We start from the raw sequence: 27,259 nt of genomic DNA, 5'->3' as shown, positions 1-27,259 counted from the left end.
AGCATTTCTAGGGGTTTAGGTAACTCTGCTGTTTACATAGGGAATTTAATTAAATAATTAAGTTAACAGATTCTTTCCTATCAATAAATAAGTATTGATTGTATTATTTTATTGAACTGTATTAAACTTGTGAAATATTAATTTGTTTTCGCGCAGATATGTGTAGCTTTTCTGACAGCAAGTACTGTGCCGGAATGTTGGTCAGAACTGTTCGTGGTCACCAAATAAAGAACCTGGATAAAAGCATCTTGTATCGTAGTGTCTACTTTATCTTGCCTTGTCCTTCAATAACTTGTCAATGTTTACATTTAACTTAGATCTACTGACTGAAGTAGAATTGTAATAAATAAACCAAAGCAGTCAAATATATTCGATGCGGAATTAACTCCAATAAACAACATGTTTTAGCTTGCCTTTCTTGTTAGAGCTGTGATTGTTCTTTGCTCAAAAATCCTATTTTATCACCCGTCTCCAGCGTATGCAACAAGATCAAACTGGATATGATCCCAGAATTGAGTCAAGATGCATCACAATTATTGTCTCCAATATGTTACAAGTATTGTTATACCCTGTGGTTTCACATAAGTTGAGTATTCACGCATTTATAGAATATTCCACATTTGTTTACATGTTTTGTGAACTTGTATTGTCAAGTAAAAGAAGTAATACAATAAGATTGAACTAAATACAATTTGTATGAAGACTGAAATTGCGGATAGAGTAAGTCTCATGGTAACGGTAAAAACGCTTACTAGGATACAGATGAAATGACAGTACAGATTATTCAAAAGAGAACTCTTGCTGATAATTAACCCGGTACGAAATAAAATCACAAAAACTTAGAAACAAACAGTAGTGTACTTTGTTCTACGAGTTGATTTTTAAGCATCTGATCCTTGTATACGATTAGTCTCTGCATAGCAAAGCGTTATAAAAGAGTCCAGTGTAAAAAGAAAATGTTTCGAGTGGGTTTTATTTGTTTTTGTATGCTAATAGCAGGTGTAAAGTCAAATAAAAAGCGACTGAATGTAATAGAATCGAGGCTGACCACTCTTGAAATGAGAATGAATATTGAAAATCAGGACATTAAATCAACAGTGGAATTAGTAGAAACTAAGCTTGGAGTTCTAAATAATTCCGTCTCCGAGATCGAGGAAATGGTGTGCCACAGTATGGATCTGCATATAGATACGGACAGACATAAACACAACCTGCAGACAAAATCAGAGAATGATTATCGCTTTATTAAGGCTTTCATGGAACAGAAAGTGTGGATTCATTCAACTGTAGATAAAAATGCGAACATAACTAGACAGTTAGAGCTAAACCAATTTGCATTCGAAGCAAAGATAACAAAAGACATTAAGGGTGTAATTGAGGACGTTGAGAAACGAGAAAACGAGAATGACGAACACTTAGCAAGTATTGAAAAGATAATCGATTCCGTGAAGATTAACGTAGCATCTCTTACACAGAAGTTGGACAGGGAAGTTCAGAAATCAAAGACAAGAGAAACGCATCACAACAAACAATTAGCAGGTTTTCAAGATACAATCGCAATCCTTACGACTAACGTAACGTCACTTGCACAGAAGAATGATTACCTAGCTGCAGAACTAGAGAAGAAAGATGATGTTATCAACGACATTCGTCTTGAAATAGGTAAACTAAGAGAAACACAAAACAATCTTGTAACAAAAACAATAAAATGCCCGAGTGGATGGCGAAAGTTCAACATGCATTGCTATTTATTCGAAGACACGATAATGACATATACGAAAGCAAAATATTTCTGTTCCAGCAAAGAAGCGCATCTAGTGGATATTGAAAATAAATCGGAAAATGATTTTGTCGTTCAATTTTCCAAAGGGAAAGTCACTTGGATTGGAATGACTGATGAGGAAACAGAAGGGCTCTGGAAATGGGACAGATCTGGAAATAACGTAACCTACACGTAATTATTCGATTTTTGCTTAAACAAAAATTTATATTAATGATTGAATGTAACTTAAAATACTACTTTATGCATTTACCTATAATGATTTACAGAAGAAATATCCTAAATTTGAAGGGAGTGGTGAAATACTTTTCCATATAACACAGTCATTTACACCTAGCGATAACCGTAAATTTTCACTTAATGTGCTTCTTTGCATGTTATTGAATGTCTGAAATTAAAATTGTATTGACATAAAGCCATTGTCATAAAGTAAATTGTATTTTACGCATGTACACTTTTGCTTCCGGTTTGACTCCTCGAGCTTATACACTTTGTCAAACCATTTCGTATGATACCAATACTATGTAATGTTCATTAATAAAGGAGAAATCGCCATTTTACAAGAGTGATTTCCGTTGGCATCTTCAATATCTCAACGCACATTTTGACATCGTATGACAACCACAAGCCTATTTTAGGACGTAGTTAGACATAGCCTATTAAATGATTTATCATCCGTATCCGTAATTAAATAATATCAGTATGGTTATAAAGGTAATTAATGACAAAACATAAAAGATCAAGATGGCGTCTATTTTTCTGCCAAGAACGGCTTCTGATATTGTCCCAGCTGGTGACCAAATCAGAGATCAGAACCTTTATCACATACCATCGAGTTGAGTAACCAATCGAATTAAAGGCATAGATTCCTGTATAGGCCGAGAAGGAGCAAAATATTGCCGACTTTGTCCTCGTATATCTTCGACAATGGCAGATATCATATAGTAAACTTGTTATGATTTTTATCCTTGTCACTAGTCAGCGTATCCTAAAACTCTTTTCTTGAAGCATTAGTACGCCTCAAAGCCAATAACCATTCAACTACTGTATTTAGGTATAAGGAGTAACCGTCTGAAGTATAGGACACATAACGTGACTTCAATACGTCAACGTTACCTTTAATTTGCAAACGCTAATATCATCTCAAATTATGTATAATATAACGGTATAACGACTTTTAAGGACATATGTATACCATTATCTGAATAAAATTATTCCGAATTCAAGTTTCAAAAAATGGAACTAAAATGTTAACCGAAGCCGACACCGACTATCAAGTGACGACAATATCTCGTAATTAAAAAAAATCAGATGAGCTCTCGAGCTCTCGAGTGGTAGTCACACTTCATGTAGCACAGAAAATTCTTCTCTATGATAGTGTTATCATTTATAGTGCTGCAAATCTACAGAGGTTCAGAGCACCGTACTAGTGGTCTCCGTGATGCAACAGAAAGTTTTATACATTGTATATCAAAATGTTTGTCGGGATCTCTAGTTTTTGGAACTGCTATTCAGTTGGTTCGATTTGGATGCAAAGTTTACGAAATCCAAGATTGCCGCATATATATATATATATATATATATATATATATATATATGGCCGTCAAAACACAAATATTTAGAGCATATCCATAATCGCTTATTTCCTTTTCCACTATTCAGTTTAAAACTATTTACATCACCTAATAATTAAGAAGTATTGTTACTCATGCGATATAATTGTACTTTGTTACTATTTCTTGTCGTTTTTTAACTCACCAGCGTCAGCATTATTAACACTCTAGAGGCCACATTTGTAATCCAATCTTTATGAAACTTGGTCAGAATGTTTGTCTTGATGATCTCTAGTTCAAGTTTGAAACTGAGCTATGTGGGATTAAAACTAGGTCAGTAGGCTAGATCAAAGGAAACTCTTGTTAACACGTTAAAGTTCACAGTTTAAGCGTAAAACTCATGAGAATTGGCCAGAATGTTTGTCTTGACCTCTAGATCAAGCTCGAATCTGGGTCATGTGGGGTAAAAAAGTCAAATCAAAGGAAAAGCTTGTTAACACTCCAGAGACCACAATTGTACGAGGGGTGTTTTTAAAAGTAATGTCACTTGCATCGGTTCTCCTATACTGCATATGTTCTAATCATTTTAACTTGCTCTGCCCTTCAAAATACTCTCCGTCAGCCTGAATACACCTTTTGAGCCGGCCAATCCTCTTTTGGAAGCATTGTTCATACTCTTCTATGGGAACACCCAACAGATACTGATAAACAGCAGATCCAAGGGCATTTCTCGATTTGTATCTCTTTCCAGACAGATGATATTTAAGTTTGGGAAACAGAAAATAGTCGCAGGGGGCCACGTCTGGCGAAAACGGAGGGTGTGGAAGGACGGTAACCTTCTCTGACTCCAAAAACTCGGCCACAATGCGTGCCTTGTGAGCGGGTGCATTATCATGCAAAAGTCGGAGGTACTTAAGTCCTGTTTTGGGGCGGCGACTTTTGTAGTAGTTCTTCAATTTTCTTAGAACAACTTTTTTATAGAATTTTCCTGTGACCGTACTGCCTTTTGGTACCGGAATTTGAATGACTGGACCCTTATGAGTGAAAAAAATACATACAAAACCTTCTTCACCGTTCGTATTCGTTTGGCAATACTTGGGCGTCTCGCATTTTTGGTGACCCAAATTCGGTTGGAATACTTCCGCTTTGGTTCAAAATAATAAATCCAGGTTTCATCACCAGTAACTATATTATCAAAAACCTTTTTGCTGTATTTTGGGTACATGTTCAGAAGTTTTTTTGCCATTGTTACACGGGTCCTCTTTTGTTCATCTGTTTACAAATGGGGTATCCATCTTGCATTTATTTTTCTAAGTTTTAGGTGTTTCTTCAAAATCCCATGAACTCGTGCTAACGACAAGTTTGTTATTCGGGCCAATTGCCTTACGGTGAATCGGGCATCCTTTTTTTAGCAAATTGAGGATTTTTTCAATGTTACCTTTCGACGTAGTTGCTGCAGGACGATCTGTGCGAGCAGCATCTTTGAGTTGCTGCTGTCCGGTCCTAAATTTAGCTACCCACCTGCAAATAGTCCTGTTAGACATTTGACCCTCCCCATAAATGTCGCACACCTCACGGTGAATATCTACAAGCTTCATGCCGAGTAGCGACCTACCTTTTATGTAGGCCCTTATTTCAAGCACATTTTCAGCTCTTTTCCCAGTCATTTTGTGTAAAGTGTAATGAATACGCTATAAAGCAATGTACACTGAACTAAGGTCAGTGAACGTGTGAGCGAGATATTTACCTATGTTACGATTCAGTGATCATTCTCTCGACACGAGGTGGTTCTGTGTACACATGAAACGATTTCCGCGAAAAAAAAAAACACAAATGACATTATTTTTGGAACAGCCCTCGTAACTAAATCTTTATGAAACTTAGTAAGAATGTTTGCACAGATGATCTCTAGATTAAGTTTGAAACTGGGTTATATGGAGTCAAAAGCTAGGTCAGTAGGCCAGATCAAATGAAAATCTTGTTAACATTCTAGTGTCCACAGTGTAAGCTTAAAGCTTATGAGAATTGGTCAGAATGTTTGTCTTGATTACCTCTAGATTAATTCAAATCTAGATTATGTGGAATCAATCACTAGTCCACCCGCTCACATCAAAGGAAAAGCTTGTTAACACTCTAGAGGCCACAGTTGTGACCTAATCTTTATGAAACTTAGTCGTAATGTTTGTATAAATGATCTCTAGGTCAAGTTTAAAACGGGATTATATGGGGTTAAAAACCCGATCAGTAGGCCAGATCAAAGGAAACTCTTGTTAACACTAGGACTGGGACGATTACTCGGTTAATCGGAACCGATTCGATTACTAGGTGAAACCGGTTTCAATTTTGCAAAACCGCTAATCGCTCTTAAACAATAAACATTACGAAACGTACTTAACCTTTTATATTTCTTTGATCAGAACATCGACCCGCAGTATATTTCCGCTAAAAACATCAACTTGAGCATAATCAATAGTCTTCGATTTACTTATAGTGATATATCTAAAAATACACCAAAATATGACTTATCAATTATCACACTGCTTCCAAACGATAAAGTCCGTAAGTTCCTAATAAAATCAGCTGCTGGAAGTATCTTTAAATGGTCATCAGTACAGAAAACAACATTTCAAATATGGCGGCCGATTAACCGGTTCGATTCGATTTCATACAAATGATAAACCGGTTTCAAAATTTTGAAGTTAACACTCAAGAGTCCACGGTTTAAGTTTGAAACTCATGAGAATTTGTCAGAATGTTTCTCTTGATGACCCCTAGGTCAAATTCGAATCTGGGTCATGTTGGATCAAAACATAGTTCACCAGGCCAAATCAAAGGAAAACTTGCAAACACTCTAAAGGCCACAGTTGTGACCCAATCTTTATGAAACTTTGCCAGAATGTTTGTCTTGATGATCTCTATGTCAAGTTTGAAACTGGGTCATGTGGGGTCAAAAACTAGATCAGTAGGCCAGATCAACTCTGGTAAACAATATAGGGTCGTCATTGCCCTCTTGCTTTGCTTTTTTCACTAAAATATGCTAAATTAAGCTTAATAATAGGGGTTAGGGTAAGTGATTTCATGTTTGTTTTTAAGCGACACGCACAAACATATTGTGTTTTCTCATTTAAAATTACACATTGAACTGTGTATGGGCGTTAATGTATATGCCATAATATTGACAATTAATGGGTTTTCATGATGCAGTAGTGCACATAAAGTGGGTAGGGAATATTAAATATTAAATATTAAACTCCTTTCAACTGAACCACATATTGCGTTATTTTCAGCTATACAGTTGTCCACTTTTTCTTAACATTAGTATAATTCCCATTTATTATTGACAAGTGGTACCTCTCTTCAGTGAGCCATAACCTTTCGTTTACAAGTTAAAGTTTGGTGAAAATTTCAGAGATGACTCCTCACATGTTAATATGTGTGTTAATTAATAGCAATACAATTCAAGTTATTTGTCGTTTTTTACCAATTATCATTTGAGTCACATCAGTGAAATTGGCTGTAAATCCAGCATAAAATGATCATAATATTTTACAAAAAGTGAAAATCATGTAAAAACTGTGTACCTTTTCCAAGCTGTAAAATCTTATAGTAGATCCCTGTTAAGTTATAAACATTTAAGTGTTTGAGAAAAGACAAATCTACTGCTAGTCATTACATTTGTGTTTTATATTTTGCCCAGTTACGTCCCTTATGTTTTGCCACTTATTTAGTGTCTCCTAATCATCTGGTGACTGGTTTGTAAAGTAAAATTCTAGAAATAAATGGAGTTATTTGAAATGTGAGCTTGAAGTGTAACTAGAATGAAATATTGTCTTCGTGTAGTTTGGCACCAAGTGTTGCTATTTAACATGTAAATTTGAATTTAAAGATGTTTTTCACAATTATTTCTAGCGGACAGAATTTTTTGTAACTCTGCATATTTATAGATTGATGTATGGCAAGTTAAAATAAAAAATAAAAATAATAGGTACCCGTGCTTCTTTTTTTCAATACTCAAAGTATATTAAGAACACCAAGTCGGTATTTTTGTCCGAAGAAACAGTACATACATGTCATAATAAAACTACTGCAAACAATTATTTATTCGAAGTTTCACTCTCATGTTACTGTTTATGCATCCGAATTTATAACACCACTATAACTATGCATAAAATGTCAACATATAGATATATTAACTCAGAAAAATTACTCTTGACAGATGTCGAAAGTATCTGAAACTGAGAAAAACACGAAGTATTTCTTAATGATATGAAAAATCTAGCGGACAGAATTTTTTCATATTTTATATAATATTAGCTAGAACTAAGACAAAAAAATCTAAACCAATAAAAAATAATATCGACCCGTGCTTGTCTTCAAGAAAAATTAAAAAATATTCACTCCACCCACAAAAGTATTTTTTCATTACCCCACCCACCTAAAAATTATGAACATTTTTTTCTTACAAAATAAATTGCACAATGTTATTATCAGTTCCTTAACCAATATTCTTACTCACATGCGGAATAATGCTCCTTTAAGGTTGCATGCCTCTAGGTCAAATACTTTTTGAGATACGTGCTACACAAGCTTTCAAATCCCATTTACGTATATATTTGACCACGTCAAGGGACATAAATCTGTTTTTATTGAGTGAAACCTCAAATAAAAGCACTGGTGCACAACTTCGCATGCTGAATTTAATTCTTGTGTGGTTTCATGACTCTTGGCACATATAATTTTGAGGTACATGCGGCACAAATGTTTAGACACTTTATGTACAATTTGACTATCAAGGGCCATAACTCTGGTCTTATTACGTGAAATGCGGGATGGGACACAAAAAGTATAACAACATTTTTAGGAAGTCACATTTGAACTTGAAGAAGATATATCTACGTTAATATTTTCTGGAATTTTATTTGACTTGGAGTCGGCTGCATCATTACTGGACGAAATAGTTTACTTTCAAATTGGCTGTCCACAATGTATTCGATTCGAGCACTTCCTACAACTACTCCTCAAATAAAACACCATCACTTTTAAAGGTAAAATATGGATGCACGACCTATATTGTCAGCTGCATATCCGCCAATTATGCATTTTCGGCGGCGAATTCTGAACTTTACAGTGGAAAAAAAAATTGACGGGCATCATCGCAGTATGTTAGTTCATGTTTACTTCAAGTTTCATAAAATTCTACCTGCTAGTCACTAAGAAATGGCTGCGGACGGACGGACGCACGCATTTTTGACTATTTCAGGGGCCATAACTCTGGAAATAAGGGGCCTACCCAGATAAAAACTTGACGGGCATCTTCGCAGTATGTTGGTTCATGTTTATTTCAAGTTTCATGAAATTCTACCTGCTAGTTACTGAGAAATGGCTACGGACAGACGCACGGACGGACGGACGCATGGACGGACAACGCCATTTCAATAACCTACTCCCGATTTCATCAGCGGGGGATAATAAATAGAAAGTTACTGCCGTGTTTATGCCAGCAAACAGATAATATGTTTTTTACATTATAAATCGCATCAACAATATATGCTACACTGGCATTTATTAATAATTTAGTGATGACAAATCATGAAGTAAATATTCATAAAAAGCCAACAATACAATACAATACAATACAATACAATACAATACAATACAGTACAATACAAAACAATACAATACAATGCAATGCAATGCAATGCAATGAACGCAACGCAACGCAACACAATACAGTACAAAACAATGTAGGAATAATACACGTCGAGGTCACAAACATAAAGCATAAAGAACATTACACGGCGACGAAATGTATTGTTTTCATATGTGATGACTTAACAATTCCGGTACATTTTTTAATCATTATTCTGTTGTTCTTGGAAACGGTAAACATTTTTTGAATATCCATAACCAGGGCCCAAAAATAAACAACATAACTAAAAACACATACTGAAGATTTTTACACGAATTTTTTTATCTCTCGTTATTTACACACATGAAATTACCAAATAGTATTCATGTAACTTCAACATTTCGTAAACAGTAGCACGATTTCAAGAATAATAACTTTACATATGAGTTATTTTGAGTACGGACACCTTAGAGTACGGATGAGTACGAACGTAGTGACAAGCTTTCAAGCTGTTTATATAAATTCTTCCTGAAATTTGATAAATACATACCGACTGATACTTACCAAAATCATAAATATGATTCCTTAGTCTAAAAACAAACAATCGCACAAGTTACACGTGATTCTTCAGAATTCACGGTTGTCTACATCTGACTCGACGCTGAGTTCTAAAAGGGGAATAAACAAGGGAAGAAGCGAGAACGAACATTATTGGAGGGAGCGCTTTTGGCGTTGGTAACTGATACAGCAAAACATTCTATGGTTTATATTGCATCTTTTATGCATTAAGAATAGGTTTTTTTGAAAGAAACAAGACGCAGATACCAGATGTCAATCTGCGCAGAAATACTTATACGTCCCTGAGAAAGCATTTCAAAAATAATCAAAGCGCTCAAAGCGCTGATGGTGGCTGCTAATCAATGTGTAAAATATTAGAAAGAAAGTGACATCTGAGAATTCTTAATATAAACTAGAAGAACCAGAAGAACTTTTTTTTTTGGGGAGGGGGGGGGGGGGGGGGGGCAAAATATTCAGCTTTGGTCTCAAAATTTATCCTTTTTTTCATTGCCAGTCATTGTTTACATACACACTGATTCTCTCTTGAACGAATAGTTTTGATCCTTTTTGATTATTTGTGGCGCAAACAACAACTTAAATTATTCTACTGTAAATACATAATATAAGCTTTTTCAACAAACCATTCAGCTCTTAAGATTTCTTTCTAAAGCTTTTGGACAGTGCCTGTCATTAATTATATACACACTGATTTAGTCCTTATCGGATAACTTTGGTTTTCATGAGATTTTTGTGGAAGAAAACAGCATAAAACATGCACCACAAATGCACCTCAGAATTTCAGTTCTGCAGCCAGTGTATTTAAGAGGCACATTAATTATCACTCCATCTGTTATACCGGTACTCAAAAGTCCGCTAGACATAACAGCAGGCTTCGCAAAAATGTTGGACATTTAAGTCAGACAAACTTACAACTTAAGTCAGACCGAGAAAAAAATCGAAAAATAAATTATGTAACTGGCGAAACGAAACCGTTTTAATTTTTATACCTATTTGTATCAATCCAGATATTTTGAGCCGCACCATGAGAAATCAAACATAGTGCGTTTGCGACCAGCATGGGTCCAGACCAGCCTGTGCATCCGTGCAACTAGAGAAACCGTTAGCGAACAGCATGGATCCTGACCAGACTGTGCGGATCCGCAGGTCCAAGCTGGTCACAAATGCACTATGTTGGCTTACTCTTGGTGCGACTGAAGTGAGCAGAATCTGTCTTAAAACAATTCAGCTTTTAAATTGGTCAAGTGTTATCCGATGGCTTGCTACAGTCTGACATATTGCCGTATCAAAAAGGCGAGTGTTAATATCATCGCTGCGCCCGTTGATAATTCGTGTTTTGTTAGACGAAATTGTACCGAATACATGTGTATCTATGCATTAATATAGTATCTAATGTTGTACATACTGAAGGAAGATTATCCGTGAGGGAATATTATTTACAAAACATACATGTCTTTGATTCTCATGGCAGGTCACATTGCAAACAATATTGAATGAATTTTAACTGAATATTCTTTTGTTTTGTTCACTCTCGTATAGCAAAGCATATATATTTTGTTCTTAATATAACAATGAACTCTATGTACATGTTCAGCGTCCCAGCTTCGGTGTTAAAATAATAATATATTTACTTACTGTCAACTATCGAAGTCTACGCCTTATAACTCTGATTTGAATATAAGAGAATTATCCCCCTTTATAACTTAGGAATTTTGGTTAATGTTTTTGATATAGTCAAATTATTTTAGTTACCATCAAAACTTAGAATAATTAATAACTATCCAAGTATACACAAAGAGAAATAATCCCCATAGCTCTTTTCTGAATTTTGACAGAGTTAGGCCCCTTTTGTGTATTTTTTTTGTTTGTTTGTTTTATACTGGCGTAGCTCTAATTCATAGTCAAGCACTGAAAAGTCGAACGAGCTGTTTATTGTAATGGTCAATGTTGGTTTTATAAATGAATGAGACAGCAAAGTTCTAGGTTGCCTGTTTTAATTGGTATATTGTTTCGAAACCACATGCAATTCATAAAATGTGTATGTTCTAGTCTCCTGTAAATCTTTATAGATTGGTCATGTATACGTTGTCTTAATGTTTTTTTTTTATTGTAAATGTCAATGTTTGTTTTATACATGAATGAGACTTAAATAAACTAATAAACTAAACTGTTCAAGTTATATCAATAAATAACTGTCCTGTCCTGTTCTGTTCATAAATCATCTTACTAAATTAGTGCGCTAATTAGTGTTAATTGGCAGTAGCAACGCCTGAGGAAATCCGTATCACTGCTGATTATCGATTTTCTATAAATAGCGTAATTAACATGTGGTCATATTTTCGAGTGTTTGAAACGACAACGAGACAATACTGTCTAAAATTCGGTAACATTCTTAGATCACTAAGGTTGCATTAATATAATATCTTATAATTTGATAGCAATGATTGACGAAAATTTAAGTTTATTCTGACATACCTGAAAATTGTTACAACTTGCTGGAAAAACTATGGTAGGTACAAACTGGTATTGTCTATGGACCGGAAATGTTCGGAAACTTTTCCGTTGAAATTCCGTTTATATTTTTTAGCCGTGGATTATCTGTAGATGTATATAATCTGTAGATTATTGCTATTAGAAGTTATCGTTCTTTATCAAATACTGTCTTTTATTTCGGGAGTTATACATGTGACCTTGCGGTTAGGAAGCATGTTTGAATTGTCTGTCTGGATTCCCGGCTAGGTTTCTACCTTTTCTACGTTATAACTGGAACAACTGATACGTATTAGACCTTCCTGGTACTATGCAAACGCTAATCAATATCATCGCTCAGTTTAGGTGATACGAGGTCAACGTTTATTCACGTGATCATAAATTTGCATATTTGTATTCATACACGTGGTTGTTTTAATTAAAACATTGACTTCAGTTTGTATTGATTTTAGTTGCCGAATTTACATTACAAATGGTATTAAGGCATATATTGTAGTGTAGCGTAATGGCCTCTAAAAACCACATGGCACCAGTGTTACCAGACTTGTAAAACCTGTTGTAGAACTTTCACACACATATATAAGATTGAAGACACAATAGTTCGTTTCTGATGTTTATTTAATTTCAGGTAGTTAAAGAAAGTCTTTTAGTACAAGTAGTTTTATTGTCTCAGTGTCCATCTTTCAAATAATATTTAGCTACTATAAAATGTTACGAACTAAGTATGTATATTCTGAAGGTGTCTTTTATGAAATCCACATAACATATTTGGAAATTAACCTAATGAGGCATAATACAAATGTAGTATTTTTGACTTACGTTGGCAGAACCACGGTTGGTGGCTCTGCCGCCTCACCTCCCTGATTGTCTAGTACATAGACCTTTTATATGCACCGGCCAGACTGTTGATTACCAAATTAAGATGTAGTTTTCCTGGTGTTATGTCTTAACCTGCCCAGAGCTACGATAACTTGTCAGTTTTATATTTCAACAATTTTAAAAGGTCAAGAGTTTCCGGTGAAAGCCTTTAACTAATTTTGAATGAATATATACTATCCAAGACATTGAATAATTTAGTCTTTTAAAACAATAGCCTAGCACCCTTTTTTGAAATTACATTACAGTAGCATTGCGTATTCTGCACGTTGTGTAGATAATTATTTCCCTGGAAAGCCTGGAACTATTTTTGGTTGTGTTGTTAGGATGGACTTAAGAACTGACACGATTTCTCAAACAGAGTATTCTTTTTAACACTGGTGGCAGCAGTGGGAGTTAACAGCACGTGATTTGCCTTGTTTACACACGATTTTTCTTCATTAATACATGGGCGGATCCGGGGAAAGGTAGTTTTTATGCAAGAATACAAATAAAGAAACAAACAAATGTTGTTTAAAACTGTATGCTAATTTTAGTGTTTTCCTGTTTGAATTAACTCAGATTTTAGTTTAGCCTGTATCAGTTTCAACAAAATATTCGTTGGGCAAACTGTTTCAATTTATAATCTTGATTTAAGTAAAATACAATAATGAGACAATTTTGGTACGGTTAAAACATTACTTTAACGCTACAATTTCCAATTGGAGGCACCCATCGTAGATATGCAGACAACCAGTCAAAATTTAAGAGCAAAATATTTTTCTAGGGTAATGTCTTTTACCATTTACGTTGACTTTTAATTTTTGTGTCATGCATTAACTTGCACTACTCTATAAAGGTAAACAAACTCGGATATATTATGATCGTATTTTCCCGTGATCAACTATCCCACAAGTCTGGACACAAAACAGACAGGTTCACGAAGTTAATGTATTGATACATGCTAACCTCTAATAAGATAGTTGTCTCTTTCAGGAACTGGAGACCAGGACAGCCAAATAATCTTCAGGAATCGCAACACTATGGTGTTATTGGTGCTGTACATCCACGTGAATTATGGGATGACGCTAGTATAAATTTCCGCGCTAGAGTTGTTTGCAAAAATTAATGAGCAACCAAAGATGTAACAAATATTGTTATTGTGTGTATGACTGTTTTTTTTTCAACGGATGATAGTCAACTTAAATTGTTTTAAAATGGCACAAGGATTCTATGTACTGTTAATTCTGTATGATTTATGGGACATTATGAATGATGGTCAGAACTGTTCGAGGTCACCAAATAAAGAGCCTGGATCTGTATCGTAGCGTCTACTTTATCTTGCATTGTACTTCAAGAACTTGTCAATGTTTACATTAACTCAGATCTACTGACTGAAGTAGATTTGTAATAAATAAACCAAAGTAGTCAAATATACTCGATGCGGAATAAACTCCTATAAACAACATTTTTTAGCTTGCCTTTGTTGTTAGAGTTGTGATTGTTCTTTGCACAAAAATCCTATTTTATTACCCGTCTCCAGCGTATGCAGCAAGATAAAACTGGATATGATCCCAGAATTGAGTCAAGATGAAACAAATATTGTCTCTAATATATTACAAGTATTGTTATACCCTGTGGTTTCACATACGATGAGTATTCACGCATTTATAGAATATTCCACATTTGCTTGCATGTTTTGTGAATTTGTATTGTCAAGTAAAAGAAGCAATAAAATATGATTAAACTAAATACAATAAGTATGAAGATTGAAATTGCGGATAGAGTGGTCTCATGGTAAAAAACGCTTACTTGGATATAGGATATAGATGAAATGACAGCAAAGATTCTTCAAAAGAGAATTCTTGCTGATAATTAACCGTGCCAGTACGAAATAAAATCACAAAACTTAGAAACAAACAGTAGTGTAATTTGTTCTACGAGTTGAAATTTAAGCATCTGATCCTTGTATATAATAAGTCTCTGCATGACAAAGCGTTATAAAATATTTCAGTGTAGGAAAGAAAATGTTTCGAGTGAGTTTTATTTGTTTTTGTATGCTAATAGCAGGTGTAAAGTCAAATAATAAGCGACTGAATGTAATAGAATCGAGGCTAACCACTCTTGAAATGAGAATGAACATTGAAAATCAGGACATTAAATCAACAGTGGAATTAGTAGAAACTAAACTTGGAGTTCTAAACAATTCCGTCTCCGAGATCGAGGAAATGGGGTGCCACAGTAAGGATCTGCATACAGATATGGACAGAGATAAACACAACCTGCAGACAAAATCAGAATATGATTATCGCTTTATCAAAGCTTTCATGGAACAGAAAGTGTGGATTCATTCAATTGTAGATAAAACTGCGAACAAAACTAGACAGTATGAGCTTAACCAATTTGCATTCGAAGCAAAGATAACAAAAGACATTACTGGTCTAATTGAGGACGTTGAGAAACGAGAAAACGAGCATGACGAACAATTAGCAAGTATTCAAAAGATAGTCGATTCCGTGAAGATTAACGTAGCATCTCTTACAAAGAAGCTGGACAGGGAAGTTCAGAAATCAAAGACAAGAGAAACGCATCACAACGAACAATTAGCAGGTTTTCAAAATACAATTGCGACCCTGAGGACTAACGTAACGTCTCTTGCACAGAAGAATGATTACCTAGCTGCAGAGCTAGAGAAGAAAGATGCAGTTATCGATGACATTCGTCTTGAAATAGTTGAACTAAGAGAAGCTCACAAAGATTTTGTAACAATAAAAAGATGCCCGAGTGGATGGCGAAATTTCAGCATGTATTGTTATTTATTCGAAGAAATGAAAATGACATAAAAAAGCAAAAGATTTCTGTTCCGGCAAAGAAGCGCATCTAGTGGATATTGAAAACAAATCGGAAAATGATTTTGTCGCTCAACTTTCCAAAGGCAAACATACTTGGATTGGACTGACTGATGAGGAAAAAGAAGGGCTTTGGAAATGGGACAGAACTGGAACTATTGCCACCTACACGTAATTATTAAATTTGCTTAAATCAAATGTAAAATTTATATTATTGATAACGGCTCAATTTGATTATAAAGATTCGCATTAAACGTAACTTATTATGCTATTTTACCTATGACGATTTACAGAAAAAGTATCATAAATTTTAAAGAGACTGGTGAAATAATTTCCCAAACATATATAACAGTCATTTACACCTGCGATAATCGTAAACTTGTTTTAGTTAATATGTTTCTTTGCATGTGATTAAATGTTTGTAACTACATTGTGTAATTGTTTTTTTTAAAAAAAAACACGCCAATATCGTAAAGTAAAGAACGTGGCATATTCTGTATTTCCTTAATAGGAAAGTATAGTACGAGCTTTAAAATCCCATGCCTTTATAGATAAATTTACACTTGGCTCGTTCCCGTTAAGTGGCATTGTGTCCCGGGTACGTCACGGCCAAGTTTTTTTTAATAAAATAGATTGGTGTATTTTAAAGGCATTTATATTCAACTGGTTATTTATGATGTTTATAGAACTTCTAAAATAAATAAAGTTTTGAATCGATTTTCCTAGCTACGTGTAGACGGCCGGGTCTAAATTCTTGCCTAAGTAACGAAAGTCAGATGACATGGGAACGGTCATCCATCCATCTAGATTCAGCTCAAATTTACCAAAAAGTAAACGTTTATGAGACACTTTTTCCAATCGTCATTTTCGTGTGATCACATGCTTCAACAAAAACATACACATGTTTTAGATCAGCGATTTGCAGATAATGCGTATTGTCCTGAAACCGGAGTTTTATCGTTTTTTATCATAGAAACAAAGGAATTGGCAGGCTTTAATGTTACTTGTTTCTTTTTTGGACTTTTTTCTTCAATTTGATTGGTTAACAGTATTTTTACAAGTGTGTAAAACAAATTTATTCTGATAAATTTTGTGATGCTCCCGATATTGGACTACTTTTTTCACGTTATTTATACTTAAAATGACTGACTTGAAAACAATGTCTATAAAGAAACAAGAGTAATAAATGACATGTTTTTTTACACACTTGAAACTTCGTACACATATCTACGATAACGTTACCGGATATGTGTACTTCGGTTTCGGGTTTTACAAGAGCTTAAAACAAAAAAAAATATGACATTCATTCCTTTAATAAAGTACTACGAGGGGCATCAGTATGTAATGAAACTGGCTCTTTTTCTTTATGTTCACGCGAATATAAAGAAGTTTACATAAAATGAAATTTGTTATATCACCTTTACAATGATACCATTTCAATACGTCTTTTATGTATTTGAAAAGTACTACTCGTATATAGTGGACGCAACTTGACCCCGATGGTTGACCTTTGTATTATAATACATAATGATGCACAACCTATATTATAGAAAAGGAGTTCATTGTATACAAATTAATTCAATATATATGGCTACCCTAAGTAAGCACCCCTTATCTCTACAATGAAGTAATCGATATGAATAATCAGCCTAAAGTCAACCATCGCGGTCAAATTGCGACTACTATACACTGTGTTAAATGGTAGACATAAAGGCATATCTATCTTACTGGTTATTTATCATTATTAATTCTTTAATATACCTGGGGAATGAGGAACGGTTAATGATTCTACATGGCGGGTGTTTTAAAATTCCTAGCTCCGTACTTCCGGTTACGGCTAAAACATAAACATCAGAACAAAAAGTCGACCAGACGCTCGGCTGTTATCCATCCACTTTTTTTCAAGTGAAAATTAGGGAAATAAAGTGGTGGTTGGGAGACACATTCCACACCACCTGGGTATGCATCTATGTTCGCACTATACATATATGCTACAAAATTGGATTTAAAAATACAAAATGGATGAATGGCAGAGTTCAAAGTGAGGCCCGGTTAGGCTAATATTGGTCTATAAAATTTGGGTGATTTGGCCAATTTTCACTACATCTGGCATGGAAAGCGACAGGTGCATAGGACCGGAGAGTCGTCTTTATGTAGTCTATAGTATCTGCAATAGTCCATAGTAGTTTCAAAGAAAAATAAGCAAAAACGAGATTTCTATGGATATTTCAACACTGGTACCCACACGTCAATGTGAAATTCGCAAATCTGCACTCCCCTGCCACCTGAAAAGTGTTCAAATTCGAAGCTACATTCAAGTGCGCTATAAACATGGTTTATGTCCGAAAGTTATTTTTGATGAACTGTGTGCTGTTTTTTGGACATAATGAAGTTTCTTATTCCGCAATAAATAGGTGGATCAAAAAACTTAAAGCGGACTAGAGTCAGTTGAAGATGCCAGGAAATGTGGACGGCCATGTTCAGTAGTGACAAAAAGGAACATAGCTAAAGTCAATGATGTTGTGAAACATGTAATTCTGAGGAGGCATCTTCAAGTACGACGGATTTCAGCCCGCTGGGCCCCCCCATTTGCTGACCGACAAAGAAAAACGCCAGCGTGTACAAAATGCTAAACAACTTCTGAAAATGTACCCAAAATACGACTTGAGGAAATTCGCTGTCATCTGTACTGGTGACGAAACGTGGATACATTACTTTGAGCTCCATCGCAAAATAAACAATAAAATATGGGCAACAAAACATGCTCGTAGGCCTTTTATTACAAAGAGAACTCAGAGTGCAAAAAGATTATGTATGCTATTTTTATAGCCCGCAGAGTGTTGTGGCAGCTATTCCGGTACGTAAACGTCGAACGGTCACTGGACACTGTTATAAGGCAAGGATATTGCGCAAAGTTGAGGAGTTTTATAATAAACATCGCCCAGCAACAGGTTTTCGTAATGTTTGCCTGCTGCACGACAACGCTTCAGCACACAAGGCCCACGTTGTTAAGCAATGTTTGAAAACGAAAAAGGTCAAAGTGCTTCCTCACCCACCGTATTCGCCAGATTTTGCACCGTGTGACTTTTTCCTGTTTCTACGTCTGAAAAGATTTCTTGCTGGTCGTCGCTACAAGTCCAGGAATGCCGTCGGGTCTGCAGTGCATTACTTCCTCAAGAGTGTACCCTAACAAGACTATCAAAAGTCATTTCAGAACTGGATTAAACGCCTGAAAACATTTATAAATGTTAGTGGAGAATACTTTGAAGGAAATCATTAAAGGTTTTGGTAGTTTTATTGTTTGTTGTTTATCTATGAGCGTAATTGCATTACATACTGAATGTCCCTCGTAAGTTTATGCATCACATCCGCTTTACACTTCCCTTGCATTTTTCAAAATTTGATTTTTTTTTTCGCACTGGTATCGACGCAAATGTGTACAATATTCTAATTTACTTTCAATTGCCTTCTTAGTTTCAGAAAGTAAAATTTCGCGCATGCGCACTCTGCGTAGGACAAAAACATGACCGCACAATGTAAATAAACTAAATGAAAGTTATATCACATTTCAATTTCACCAATTCGGCCAAAATGAGCCTGTATTATAATAAATTACCAATTCAGGACAAAGAAAGATATAACTAAACCTTTATGTGTCCACAAATGCCTTGCTCGAAACAGAAAGCTTTGACTAATGTGCATTATAATTGATAATAAGGGGTTCATAATGAACAGGCATTTAACTATTCTTCAGCCGTACTGACTTTCACTCGGACATAATTTGGGTACACTGAATTCAAAAATATATGTTGGCCATCAGACAAATGACTTTTTATAGGTCAAAATGGCGTAAAACAAAATGCCCACCAAATTAAGATATTTCTAATATAAATATGTAATAGTATCGCTGAAAGTAATCTTTACTTTTCTGAGGTTTCATAGTGCGTACCGATATAGAAGAACTGTTTTTGTTTTGGTAGGCAGACGAGTGCTATCCTGCATAAACCTTTCAGGTCATATTTCATAGGGTAACATTCCTTTTGGCCTTACATATACACTATTTCCACTTCCTACACCTATAACAACTGAAGTACAAGAACAATTATCACGCCATAACTTCTACGAATAAACGATACACTAGTATGACGGTGATGGTAATGATGATAATGGTGATGATGATGATGATTAAAATAGTTGTTGCGATAAAAGATGATGAAGGATGATTAAAGAAATAATTGTAATGATGATGATGATGACTTTCCTGAGCTACATTGCTTATTTTTAGCGTTATTTTCTAAACATAACATTAATTCCTTACTTGTATGTTTTCTGTGTCAAGTAAAGCTTTCTGTCCTCATGTGTAATATATATAGATCTAATGTTTATGATAAAATTTCACCAGAATCGTAAGAAGGAATGACGATATGTAAGTCGGATATCGACCTCGTACATCGGCCTTTCTGTGTAGGAAAGTCCTGCGCACGGGCTTCGCGCTCTCGGTGTTCACAAGAAGCCCGTGCTCATGTCTTTCCTACAGAGAAAGACCTCGTGATCGGCCGATATCCTATACATACAGCTATACTACAAGCTTTTAAGTGGAAAACTTAGGCCTTTCCTGAATAAATGTGTTTTGACAATATCATCTGCAAACTTATTCAGTCAATCTCTTTTCAGCATAGTTTAAAAAATATAGATTCAATGACTATCTTACGCTGTAGAAACAAAATGTGATTAAAATTTAACTAAATTCACCGATTTCTGTACATATTGTAAGAGTAATTCAATACAATGTTATGACATTTACACACATTGTCTTGGCCGAATGTATGTCAGTGTACGTTTGTAACTAGATACTCATTTTCTTCATGCAAAGCATGTATAATTACCATTATGGAAATACAAAAGAATACAGTTATTTTGTGGTGCCTCTCTTTAACGAATATTCGTTCGAATAACTTTAAAATCACGTGATCTGCACATGTTTTGAATTCAAGTGAATATTGCACGGCTGTCGTTTAGTAGTATATTACAAGATGTGTAGTCTTTTGTTAAAATTTATGTCTTTTTATTTGTGTTTATTTGACCCCTTCAAAATCCTGCCTAAACCTTTCTGGTATATTTGACTGAGTAACATACCGTGTAGGTCTTACATGTACACTATTACCACTTCCTACACCTATGTAAACTAAAGTATAAGAACAATTACTCCGTCGTAACTTCTACGAATGAATATGTGTTTTTTTTTTCGTTAAGTAACATCAATTCCTTACCTGTATTTATTCTGTGTTATAAATATCTTTCCGTCTTCAACGTCATTATACAAATTCAATGCCTGTGATAAGATTTCATCTGAGTCGTATCCGCTGGACATTTTTAGCAGGAATGACGGTATGTTAGTCGGATATCGACCTCGTACATCGGCCTTTTTATGTCGTCGATATCCTATACAAATCATTGAAGGATATACATGAATGATGTGAAGACCACATGTAGAATCTCAGTTCTATCAGTGCTAGTCAATCGCCATTTTCACACCTAATGGTTTAACTTGAGCTTTTGACAATAGTCTGCTTATGATCTTCTAAATGTATCAAAATATTTGTAAAACTTGCCCGACATGTTGCACTCATCAGCATGTGTTCTATTTTCACCAGCGCAAGCAAAAGCAGCAGGTTAAAGTTTGATCCTCAGATTTCGCACACGGTTTAATCTTCTAAATTCATTGACTTACAATTATAAAAATATAGCAGAATGTTTCACTAATAAAAATAAGGCGTAGAACCCATATTTCGTTTGCGTCAAGTTCAAGCCTTAAGTCCCTGCCCTAATTAATGAATAATTATGAAATCTGAGTTAGATGCTAATCACGTCAGCACGATGGGACTCTATTTTCCATTAACATTGAACGCACTCCATGATCCCAAAGGACCAGAACATATAACATGCCGGGTCCTATTTTTAGCCGCCACACAACACCTTAACCAGAAATGGGACTGTTTCATGTCTTGTTATTGCTTTCATGTTTTTGTAGTAGAAATGAAATAATCAGCAAAACAAGTATTAACATTTTGAAAAGCCAGTTAACGGTCTTTTTGAAATCTGTATTTACTACGGTTTTAATTAAATAAGAAACAATAGGCTCAAACAGTCATACATGTTTTATTTGTAGTTTAAAACATGGAGCTGCTGATTTTTCTAAATTAATAGAATTTTTATGAAACATCACCTTCATGAACCTCATTCGCATGTGTTATGCATAAGAAAACGTCTGACTTACAGGAGGTCGGTGATTCAAGCTAGGTGCCCACGCAAGCTTGAAATAATGCCTAGAGAGACACTGTCGTCGTCCAAAATCAAAAGCTAGAAAGTCGCCATATGATATAACGTTGAGTCGGTGTTACTTAAAACCCAATAATACAATACAAACAAACTAATGTATATTTGAATTATAACAATTATTTAAACTTAAAACCCAACAATACAATACAATACAATACAATACAATACAATACAATACTAAAATGGTAAATTCATTGTGGAAAGGGCGGATGAAAGGAGGTTGTTTAAATTATATGATAATTTTTGTGTTTTCCTATTTGAATCACCCCACATTTTAGCCTGTATCAATTGAGTTTATTCAAAATGTTCAGCTCATCAAGCGTTCGTTGGGCAATCGTTAACTGTTTCGATTTATAATCTTCATTTAAGTAAAACACAATAATGAGACAATTTTGGCAGGGTTAAAACATTACCTTAACACTACAATTTCCAACGAAGGCGCCCACCTTAGATATACAGACAACCAGTCAAAATACAAGAGCAAAATATTTTTCTAGGGTAATGTCTTTAACCATTTATGTTGACTTTCAATTTTTGTTTCATGCATTAACTTGTACTACTCTATAAAGGTAAATACACTCAGATACAAGTATGCTTTTTTTTTTTTTGAAAATGAAACCTAGGAGAGGTCCAGTGTTGTTCCTTTTAAAGTTATATCAGAGACATAGATAACAATTGTTATCTAATTGTTATCTGGTTATATGATAGGATGTGCTATAGACGAATCAAAGCCTTGAAATGTCTGATGGTTGCGGGTTTTTGGTAGATTTATTTTCTGTTTAAATGCCAGTCTATGAATATACATGAATGAGAAAAAAATACAAATTTAATGTGCCTCATATCTAAGATGAACTCTGCCTGACCCAGCTTGTGATGTAACCATGGGCTGGAATATCTTATCATTGATAGATCTTATATATAATCTAAATGGTCAGTGCGAGAAGATACAGGTTGAATAAGAACTGCTTGTTCATTGATAATTCATTCGCATTGTTCATGATTGGGACTACTTTGTGTAGCACGTGGACATCCTTTGGATGTGATTTGGAATCAAATAAAGATGCTATAATTGTCAGAAATACACTTTAACTGTGGTAGCGGGATAAACCCGCAACCAAAAACAGTTTCCCTGTTACAGGTCACTGTGACATATTAGGGGTCATAGTCACTGTGACTATGACCTAATGACCTCAAAATCCATAAGTCATCTTCAGGTTATGATCAGCCTTCGCCTATTCGAGGACTGTAAGCCCAAGCATTTCCTAGTTACCGAATTTCATTTAAAAAGGTTCATAAGCTACCACCGCAATAATAGTACACTGAACTCGGCCCTGGTGAAAGCTGCCAAATTGGCATCTTACCATTTTTGCGAGAACCTCACCTGATAGGCTTGTTTGTCAATGGACCCAAGAAAATAGCTTCCGAGAAGCATTAGAAAAAGTTAGAAGAAAATCCCAATCGAACGGACGTCTGCCGGAAGTAAAAAATATCATTCTTTTTTAAATGATTTTTTTTCAGATATTTTTTTTGTTAATGTGCTATTTGAAATTCTAAACATTTTATTTGTTCTAGTTTATTACTCAGTTTGTCGAATTGCCGCCTTGTTTGGATCACGTGATTAACATCTCCGACTATCAGAAGCTCGGAAGAACTCTTCTTCTTCCGGCAGATCTTCCGAACGGGGCAAACGAACCCGCCAGTTAAACTATAAAATCATTTAATTGAACGAAATACATTTTAACGTGATTTAATTCATATGCATATCTCTGAATACTGCGAACAAAGAATACTAAATATATATCAATATATTTATTGTTAATAACTGAACCATTTCCAACATTTGTAACAATAGCATTACACTATATTTCGTTATTTTAAACGAACAACTATTTTCGTCTTAGAAGATTTCAAAAACTTACTTGTGCGCAAGCACATCGGGGCATTTTAGACAGGCTTACCGTAATTTGCGCTAGAAAGTGAACTCTAACGCCGTAAAATTAGTAGATTAGTCTAAATTCTCCTTGTTTGAGGTCACAATAGCCTAAATAGTTTTCCCTATATATTCTATATAAAACTGACCTTTTTCAAAGTGCTACCAAGCATAGCTAGACCCATTTCAGAGAACAAATCCTTACCTCATTATAAAGAGTTATGATAAAACTGATATAAAATGAAGAGAAAAGTAGGGGTCATGTATCTTCTAAGAGAGATTTCTCTGGTCACATTTGCTTACTGTAAATTGACATCAAAATCACACTGCTGTGACCTGGAAGAACTACTCATACTAAAACTGAGCTTGACTTCACCAAATACAACCTGCTCTCCCACTTTTCCTACCAAAATGTCAAAAATACATCCACAATGAAATTTAAACAGAATCTAGCCTCAATTTAGACCTCTGTTGCCATGCCAAGTGAAAAATTAGTGTTCAAATACCTGGCAGCTATTACGCGACTAGACCAGATGGCTCCCATGGTGCACGCTGGTTCCTTTAGTATAGTTAGGCCTTTGAAAGCCAACAATATGGAGAGGTCTTGATAGACCTCTCCAATAATATGATCAACTATTCAATTAGTCTTGGGTACAAAACAGACAGATTTACGAAGTCAACCTATTGATAAATGCTAACCTCTAACAAGATAGTTGTTTCTTTCAGGAGCTGGAGTCCAGGACAGCCGAATAATATTGGGCAATTTCAATACTATGCTTATATCGCTGAAGCTGAATGGGGTGACGCTAAAATGAATTACCCCGCTAGCGTTGTTTGAGTAATCAAAGATGAAAAAAGTACTGTTATGATATGCATATGACTTGTGTTCTTTTCTTTATTAAACGGATGCTAGCCAACTTTTAAATGGCGTTAGGATTTTCTGTGGTGTTCATTCTGTATGATTTACAGGACGTTGTGAATTGTGGATGAAATCTTATTAATAAATGATCTCATTTACTATTCAAAGACTCTCAAATGATCAACAGTCGTATAAAAATACGTCTAAAGAAACGTATTTTTGGTGCAACTATTTCTACCGGAGGTATGGCTCTTTGATGTATTTCAAAGCCTTACATAAAACGTAGTGCATAAACACAACCTCTTGGTCTCTATAATTTTATCTGTAGGACCTATGGAAAATAATGATAACACTGCGTCCCACTTGAACTTATATAAAATAACTCTGAGAAGATAGAAAGCTAAACTGTTTCACAGGGTTTAATCATGCAAGGTTATAAACTTTTCAAAACCCACATGTCCACTAACACTCCATAAGAACTTTATTATTCAGTTACATACTTTTGAATGGGCTTGTTGCTTGTGAAGGCTAAGAAATATTCTACAAAATCAAATGTGCGTGAAATTAGCCAGAGCAGCCAGAGTAGCCAGAGTTCAGCCAGAGTTTAGCCAGAGTAACCAGAGTTCAGCCAGAGTAGCCAGAGAAGTCAGAACTCTGGTTACTCTGGTTGGCCAGAGTAGCCAGAGTTCAGCCAGAGAAATCATAACTCTGGTTACTCTGGCTGGCCAGAGTAGCCAGAGTTCAGCCAGAGAAGTCATAACTCTGGTTATTCGGGCTGACCAGAGTAGCCAGAGTTCAGCCAGAGTAGCCAGAACTCTGGTTACTCTGGCTGGTCAGAGTAGCCAGAGTTCAGTAAGAAAAGGCAAAGTTTCTAGGATGTTAAAATGTTCTGGCTACTCTGGTCAGCCATAGTATCCAGAATAGCCCGAGTCGCCTGGATTTTAGTTGCTTTGGTTAGTCTGGCTGGCCAAAGTAGCCAGAATTTCTAGGATTTTAAGAGTAGGCAGAGTAACCTGGTTCACAAAACATTTTCCGTCTTAGCTGAATTTGATTATGAAACTTAATATGTTATTTCTATCTAAATAGCATGCTTAAACTGAATTTCAAGTTAATAAATATTTTCAAGTGGCTATTTAGAGTAGCCAGAGTAGCCAGAACTCTTGTTACTCTGCCTGGCTGGCCAGAGTAGCCACAGTTTTTAGGATTTTAACATGTTCTGACTACTCTGGTCAGCCAGAGTATCCGGAGTAGCCCGAGTCACCAGGATTTCATTTGCTCTGGTTACTTTGGCTGGCCAGAGTAGCCAGAGTTTGTAGGATTTTAACATGTTTTTGCAACTCTGGTCAGCCAGAGTAGCCAGAGTAACCAGGTCTCATGTTCACAAAAGTGTTTCAGTCTTAGCTGAATTTGATTATGAAATTTAATAATTGAGCCGCGCCATGAGAAAACAAAGATAGTGGCTTTGCGACAAGCATGAATCCAGAACAGGCTGCGCATCCGCGCAGTCTGGTCAGGATCCATGTTGTTCGCTTTTAAAGCGTATTGGACTTGGAGAATTTGTTAGCGAACAGCATGGATTCTGACGCGCAGGCTGGTCTGGATCCATTCCGGTCTCAAACCCACTATGTTGGTTTTCTCATGGCGCGACTCATATGTCATTTCTATCTAAGTAGCATCTTTAAAACTGAATTTCAAGTCAATAACTATTTTCAAGTGGCTATTTAGAGTAGCCAGAGAAGCCAGAACTCTGGTCACTATGGCTGGCCAGAGTTTAGCCAGAGTAGCCAGAGTTCAGCCAGAGTAGCCAGAAACCTGGTTACTCTGGCTGGCCAGAGTAGCCGAGTAACCAGGATGTCAGTTGCTCTGGCTACTTTGGCTAGCCAGAACAGCCAGAATTTCCGAGATGTCCATTGGTTCTAGCTACCCAGGCTAGCCCGAATAGCCAGAGAAAATACTGTAATATCTATTGCGAAATGACCCTTTTGGTTCTCTCAGGTTTGATTTTTTAGTGTTTTATATGTATCAAGTGATTCATAAAACGGACTTCAAAAAATTGTCTTATTTTTCAGACAGCAGCCAGAGTAGTCAGACGTTCTAGGATTTTAATATGTTCTAGCTACTCTGGTCAGCCAGAGTAGTCAGAGTGACCATGATTTCATTTGCTCTGGCTACTCTGGCTAGCCAGAACAGCCAGAATTTCCGAGATGGCCATTGGTACTAGCTACACTGCTAATCAGAAATAGCCAAAGAAAATACAGTAAAACCTGTTGCCAGAGTAGCCAGAGTAATCAGAACTCTGGTTACTGTGGCTGACCAGGACAGCCTGTTTCATAATTTTTACATAGTCTGGCTACTCTGGCTGGCCAGAGTAACCAGGAATAACTGAAATGCTGGTTTCT

General features: G+C 35.6%; 1 protein-coding gene across 1 annotated transcript; it reads left to right on the top strand.

The window, feature by feature from the left end:
- Positions 1–895: 895 nt before the first annotated feature.
- Positions 896–14,020, top strand: LOC128558701 (asialoglycoprotein receptor 1-like). Its single transcript, XM_053548807.1, has 2 exons — positions 896–1,954; positions 13,880–14,020. The coding sequence occupies exons 1-2, from the start codon at positions 957–959 to the stop codon at positions 14,010–14,012; spliced, it is 1,131 nt and encodes a 376-aa protein (XP_053404782.1). The 5' UTR covers positions 896–956; the 3' UTR covers positions 14,013–14,020.
- Positions 14,021–27,259: the final 13,239 nt, after the last annotated feature.

This window comes from Mercenaria mercenaria, chromosome 7 (assembly GCF_021730395.1).
Source record: "Mercenaria mercenaria strain notata chromosome 7, MADL_Memer_1, whole genome shotgun sequence".
Classification (NCBI taxonomy): Eukaryota; Metazoa; Mollusca; class Bivalvia; order Venerida; family Veneridae; genus Mercenaria; species Mercenaria mercenaria.
Note: the sequence above shows the minus strand (reverse complement) of the source record. Positions and strands in the feature narration are given on the sequence as shown.